General features: G+C 46.1%; 1 protein-coding gene across 1 annotated transcript; it reads left to right on the top strand.

Moving 5' to 3' along the window:
• The first annotated feature begins 2,565 nt into the window (after window positions 1-2,565).
• On the top strand, window positions 2,566-3,525 carry LOC101111518 (olfactory receptor 13C7-like). Its single transcript, XM_004004261.4, has one exon. It carries the CDS (start codon window positions 2,566-2,568, stop codon window positions 3,523-3,525), a length of 960 nt encoding a protein of 319 aa, XP_004004310.1.
• The last annotated feature ends 3,027 nt before the right edge of the window (window positions 3,526-6,552 follow it).

Genomic DNA, 6,552 nt, shown 5'->3' with positions numbered 1-6,552 from the left:
ATTGCTCTTTCCGATATGTGGCCTCCTCCCAACCCTTAGGAAGCAGATCCTTCTTGCTCACCATGTCTCTGATAAAGGTAAGCGCAGGATTTGGTGACACCAAAAGTTTCATCAGTGCAGTGGCATTTCTGCTACCAGACTTGACTGTAATGGAATAGGGTTGAGAAGGTGAGGTAGGAAGCCCTTCACAGATAAGGTGTTATTCTCACAGAGGCAAATAGACCCATCACACTGCAAAAGTCTCTAAGGTCATCCGGCCTCACCCCACTTTGTGCAGAGAGGAAAGGGTTGCCTGGGACTCCACAGCTCATAATCTTTTTCTCACACAGTTGTCCCTTCTTGATTAAAACTGGGAGGCTTTTTCTTCTTTTGTAGTTAAGAATCCAACATCCGGCAATAATAATGAGCCACGAATCTGGATCTAGTGATGATGACGTGGAGGGAATATTTTCTTCACAGAATCCAAGTTTGGGGAAAAGTCTGGAGGGCTGGCTGACATAGAGTGAAAACCCAGCCTGGCACTGATTTACTGTGTCAGCACAGATATCCAGGTGGCACTGTGTTCTGGGCAGGTGAGCCATGCTCAAGTTGGGGGCCATTCTCAGTACTGACCAGCCTATGTAGTCAGTTTCTGGATGGTACATTTACTCATGAGAAATATGTCTGTTTTAAGGTCCTGGGAGAAAAAGGGAGATGGACTCTTGTTTATCTTCATGCTGAAGCCAAGCTATTTATGGACATTTGGAGGGCTGTCTGTGGAAGAGGGATTAATGTTGCAAAGAAGCAGATTTCAGCTCAATATCAAAGGGGAACTACTTCAAAGTGAAATGAGCCTCGCCAGAAAGCACAGCACCCCACATCATTCAGGGAGCCAAAGGCAGGCCAGAGGGCCATGAGGAACACAGCAAGGAGCTTTCCACATTGGAAAGGGCACAGATTGCGAAATAAGTCCCAAAGCCTGGTGTCAATAGTGTTAGAGGCATTGCTCTGGTCGAGGATGACATAATTACTTGTGTGTGTGACTATGTGCGTGACTGTTTCCTCTGTTAGGTTTTGAGCCCCTTGAGGTGGCAGATGTGCCCTTCTTTGCTGTGATCCCAGCACCTGAAATAGTGCCTGCCTCAGCACAGATGCTCAATAAATATGTCAGCCTGAATTGAATTACTGTGGTGCTGGCTTGGTCACAGCTACAGTGCTGGGCACCACCGGAGAAGTGTCTCAGAGCTCCCCAGGCAGGAGGGTTCCGTGTATAGTCGAGGCAGGGGCTGGATGACTGAGAACACTTGAAGAGGTGGAGATATGGGAATTCATGAATATCTTAGATACAGAGCAAATAAAGGCAAATACCCAACATCCTCAGTGTTACCTACCATTTTTTTTCCCACTGGTCCAGAATAAATCCTAGTTTGGGGAGCTCTTAGAAGTCTGAGGGGAGATTCAAGCTTCCCAGAAAGAAGGGCTGACAGAGCAGGATTCAGAACTGTGGAAAGAGTCTCAGGGAGAAGCCAGTGCCTCTGGTGAGGCAAATGGAGAAAGAAGAAAAGAAGAGACAGTCCATCAGACTCCCCTCAGCTTGGCCACAGTGCACGAAAGGGTCACTTGTGCCCCAGGTGTACCAAAGGGTCAACAAGAGGTGAAGGCCTTGGCACTGTGTCTGGGTTAATTCTCTCAATAGGCAACACCAGGCCAGAGCAGCTGTAGTCTCTCACCTTCCCCTAAGAGAGGAGGCTTGGTTTTCCGTTTTTTCCTGCCATCAGTTTTCATTTATGTCGTCTTGTCTCCTGTGTGACTTACTCTTTTTCAATGTGTGCCGGGCGTTGTATTTGCAGAATTATTTGTGGACCTGATTTAGAGGTAGTGATGATGTTGCCTTCCTTCAAGGTAGATTTGTGTTTGCTTCTGTTAGGTATTCGGGAGCATCAAAAGTTGGGGACCACCTCAGTCCAATTTCAGAGCTCGAGAAGATTTGAAGCTGAGCTGCAGCACCTGTAAACACCTGTTTCTTTCTGATTAACTCTTGTTCCTATGGTGGTGCCCTTTGGTTTCTTCCCAAAGGGAGAAGGTTTAGTTAGGGGTCCTTCACAGTGGGCCTTGCACTTCAGACCTGTTTCTACTTCCAGGAGGCTGTGAGTAACACTTCTTGGTCTCTCAGAGGCCACCTCCAGAAGGTGTAGATGCCCCAGCTGATACATAGTCTCAAAAGCCGGATATATTTCTCCGAATTCCTTTCTTCCCCCTGAATCCTGACTCTGCAATTCCTTGTTGTCTTATCTATGTTGCCAAGTGCTTTATGCAAAAGTTTTAAATCATTTGCCCAATTTTTAAATTTTTTCATCTGCAGATGAGTTAGTCCAAATTAACTCTTTATTCCTGCTGAAAACAGAAGTAAAATACCAATCTCTATCATAATTTTTCTAGAGCCCCTTAGACATGACCAGATTGTCAGAGCTCTTCTCCAGTTGCTCAACAGGTCAGAGATTTTTGCCCTTATGCCCAGGCACTTTTGGAGTCAGAGAGTGCTGAGGTTGACTGCAGAGTTCCTGCAGGTGACAGAGAGGAGGCACTATGGACGGGTCCAATCAGACCTCCCTCCTGATGGATTTCATTCTCCTGGGCCTCTCAGCCCACCCAAAGCTGGAGAAAACGCTCTTTGTGCTCATCTTGCTCATGTACCTGGTGATCCTGCTGGGCAATGGGATCCTCATCCTAGTGACCATCCTTGACTCCCGCCTGCACACGCCCATGTACTTCTTCCTGGGGAACCTCTCCTTCCTGGACATCTGCTACACAACCTCCTCAGTCCCCCTCATCCTTGACAGCTTCCTGACACCCAGGAAAACCATCTCCTTCTCAGCCTGTTTTGGGCAGATGTTCCTCTCTTTTGCCATGGGGGCCACGGAGTGTGTGCTTCTGGGCATGATGGCGTTTGATCGCTATGTGGCCATCTGCAACCCCCTGAGGTACCCTGTAGTCATGAACAAAGTTGCCTGCAGGCCTATGGCTGTTGGCTCCTGGGCAGCTGGTATCACCAACTCTGTAATTCAGACATTGCAGGCTGTGAGACTGCCATTCTGTGGGGACAATGTCATCAACCACTTCACCTGTGAGATCCTGGCTGTCCTGAAGTTGGCCTGTGCTGACATCTCCATCAATGTGATCAGTATGGTCGTGGCCAATGTGATCTTCCTGGGAGTCCCAGTTCTGTTCATTTTTGTCTCCTATGTGTTCATCATTGCTACCATCCTGAGGATCCCCTCAGGAGAGGGGAGGAAAAAGGCCTTCTCTACCTGCTCTGCCCACCTCACAGTTGTGGTCATCTTCTACGGGACCATCCTCTTCATGTATGGGAAGCCCAAATCCAAGGACCCCCTGGGAGCAGACAAACAGGACCTTGCAGACAAGCTCACCTCCCTCTTCTATGGGGTGGTGACCCCCATGCTCAACCCCATCATCTACAGCCTCAGGAACAAGGATGTGAAGGCTGCTGTGAGGAACCTGGTGAGTCAGAAACACCTAACTGAGTGACCATCACTGATTCCCAGGCTGCCAGAGTGCAAGACCCCCAAATTCCTCACTGTCTTCATGGGGAAATGGTAACCGAGGGATGTCCTTAGGTTGTCAGTGGAAAGAGCCTTTTCATTTCTGATGCTGCTGGTTAGCTTCTTGGCTTCTCCCAGAACCAGTATACTGTATCATATCACAGCTGTGGTTTGCTGCCTAAGCCTGAAATCCTCTGATACCAGAATTTGGTAAATATCCATTAAAATGTTATAAATATAATCAAAAGAGACAAATGGAAATTTTAGTGGTACTAAGACTTTCAAGTATTTTGTTTTTTTCTGTGTAGAACTGTTAACCAAAAGTGAGGTCTGGCTGCTTGCTGCTCAAAAGCCAATAAAGAGGCAAGTTGGGTAGAAAGGGAAGATTGCTTTATTTTAAAGTCTGACAATTGGGGCAGGGGATGGCAGACTCCTGTCAAAGGTCAATTTCCACCCCACTCCCCCAGCTGACAATCAGTGGGCAAGAACGTTTACAGGTGGGGAAAGGAACTACATGCAAAAACAGCACTGTCAACTCTTGACGATTGTCTTGAAACTGATAATGGGGTGGTCTAATCAGCATCACCTTGATTGTTGTAAGTGCAGTTAGTCTTCGGCTCCAGGGTCCATTCGTTCTTGTTCCTTTAAGGCCAGTTCTCGGAGTTGCGGCAGCTTATGTCATGGCTACAATCTAGTCATCAAGTTAACTGCTTCCACCTGGTAGGGGCTTTAGTGTCTATAAAACAGCTCAAAGGATATGGCTCAGAATATTATCTATAGCCCTTGAGGAGTAACTAAAGGCCCTTGACTTTTTTTTAATGATGAAACTATCATTTTTTTGTCCTGTTTGTTTTCCTTGTATCAGTTTTCTCTTGCTCTGTAGCAACTCACCACAATATAGCAGCTTAAATCAATGCTCATTTATTAGTTCAGTTCAGAAATCCAGCATGACATGACTTGGTTCTTTTCTCAGGGTATCAAATGGCTAAAATCAAAGTGTAAGCTGCATTAAGTTTTCATCTGGAGGCTCTGAGGGAAAATCCACTTTCAAGCATATTTATGTTGCAGAATTCAATTTTGTGCAGCCACAGGATTGAATTCCCCTTTTCCTTTTTGTATGGCCCCTCCATCTTCATGTCAGTAATGGTGCATCAAATTCTTTTAGTGCTTTGAATCTTTGGCTTCCCTTTCTGCTACTAGCCAGAGAAAAACTCTCTGCCTTTACAGAATTCATGGTTAGATCAGGGCCACCTGGATAATCTCTATGTTAAGGCCAATTATGTCATCATTTTTTACAGTCCTGGGGATTATGCAGAGTGTGTACACCAGGGGGTAAAAAATCTTTGGGACATCTTAGAATCCTGCCTCCCCCCGTTGTAACCCCTGTTCTTCTGGGCTGTGCACAGTGGACTTCCATAGCATTGGAGAAGGTCTGGGGCAGAGAAGTAGGAAGATGGATGGTGTTTGAAGTGGGATACTGTTAGCTCAAGGTGAGTCTAACTTGGACAAACTGTCCACACAGCTGTGGTTGAACTCATAGTGGGACTGAAAGATTGGTAAGTGAGGTACTGCAGCATTTGCTAATTAGGGACAGATCGATGGAGTCAAACTCATATCACATCATACAGATGCCATAGAGCTTCCTCTATCCACATTGCTTCCAAAGGGATCTGTTCCAGCTTCAACCCAGTGACACTTGCAGTTGTCCTGTAGCCGTAGTTCACTGGACTGGAGCAATTGTGACCCCAGATGAGGTAATCTATAGATTTGAGGGTATATATCTGACTGAGGGCTTCCCAGGTGGTGCTGGTGGTAAGAACCTGCCTGCCAATGCAGGAGACATAAGAGAAGTGGGTTTGATCCCAGGGTCAGGAAGACCCCTGGATGAGGGTATGGCAACCCACTCCAGTATTCTTGCCTGGAGAATTCCGTGGACAGAGGAGCCTGGCAGGCTGAGTCCACAGGGTCACAAAGAGTCAGACATGACTGAAGTGACTAAGCATGCAGGCAGTCACATATCCGACTGAAGCAAAAGGGTGAATTGGGCTAGTTAGTGTGATCTTTGGGGAACTTGGACTTGAGAAACAGGGAGACAAAATCACTTTAATGAGACTTAAATCAGAAAGGACCCACCAAAGATTCCATGAGGTAAGGTTGGTGTTACAGTGGTGGGGTGGGAAGCAAAAGCTATCAGTCAGCAGATGAAGCCCATTAGAAAAAAGACAAAAAAAAAAAAAAAAAAGAGAGAGAGAGAGAAAGAAATATAGGAAGTGTCTGTCTCATTAGTAGAGGAGACTCAAAAGATGAACCCATGAATTCTGTTTCTGGGTTTCCCGGAGTTGCTTGCTATCAAGAACATTCTTGAACTTCCTTGGTGGCACAATGGATAAGAATCTGCCTGCCAATATGGGGGACATGGATTTGATTCTTGGTCTGGGGAGATTCCACATGACATGGAACAACTAAGCCTATGCACCACAACTACTGAGTCCACATTCTAGAGCCTCCAAGCCACAACTGTTGAGCCCACAAGCCACAGCTGCTGAAGCCCTGGTGACCTAGATCCTGTTTGCTGCAACAGGAGAAGCTACCACGATGAGAAGCCTCTGGACCATACTGAAGAGTAGCCCCTGCTTGTCTCTGCTAGAGAAAGCCTGTGAAAAGCAACGAAGTTTCAGTGCAGCCAAAAATAAATACATAATTTGTTAAAAAAGAACATTCTCCATTTCTCAATCCTTTCACTTTTGCCTGTTAAGAACCTTGTTCTTTGATTTATATAAGGTTCCATAATTGCCCCCAAATGCATCTTTACTTAGAACCACTACAACAATAGAACTTCCCCTGAGATAGCCTGAGTGGATTTTAGTTTCTTATAATCAAAAAAGCAAAACTAGGTCAGGATGAGAGTTATTAAGAACCAGCTGCTCACAACCAATTCTGGCCCCCAATAGGGATACTCGGGCTGATCTGTTTGGTTGCAGTTAATGCTGGTTCAGTGTTCCCTTGAGAATTA

Source organism: Ovis aries, chromosome 2 (genome assembly GCF_016772045.2).
Source record: "Ovis aries strain OAR_USU_Benz2616 breed Rambouillet chromosome 2, ARS-UI_Ramb_v3.0, whole genome shotgun sequence".
NCBI lineage: Eukaryota > Metazoa > Chordata > Mammalia > Artiodactyla > Bovidae > Ovis > Ovis aries.
Note: the sequence above shows the minus strand (reverse complement) of the source record. Positions and strands in the feature narration are given on the sequence as shown.

Coding starts and splice junctions, on each gene's coding strand:
- LOC101111518 (XM_004004261.4), top strand. CDS start 2,566: ATGGACGGGTCCAATCAGACCTCCCTCCTGATGGATTTCATTCTCCTG.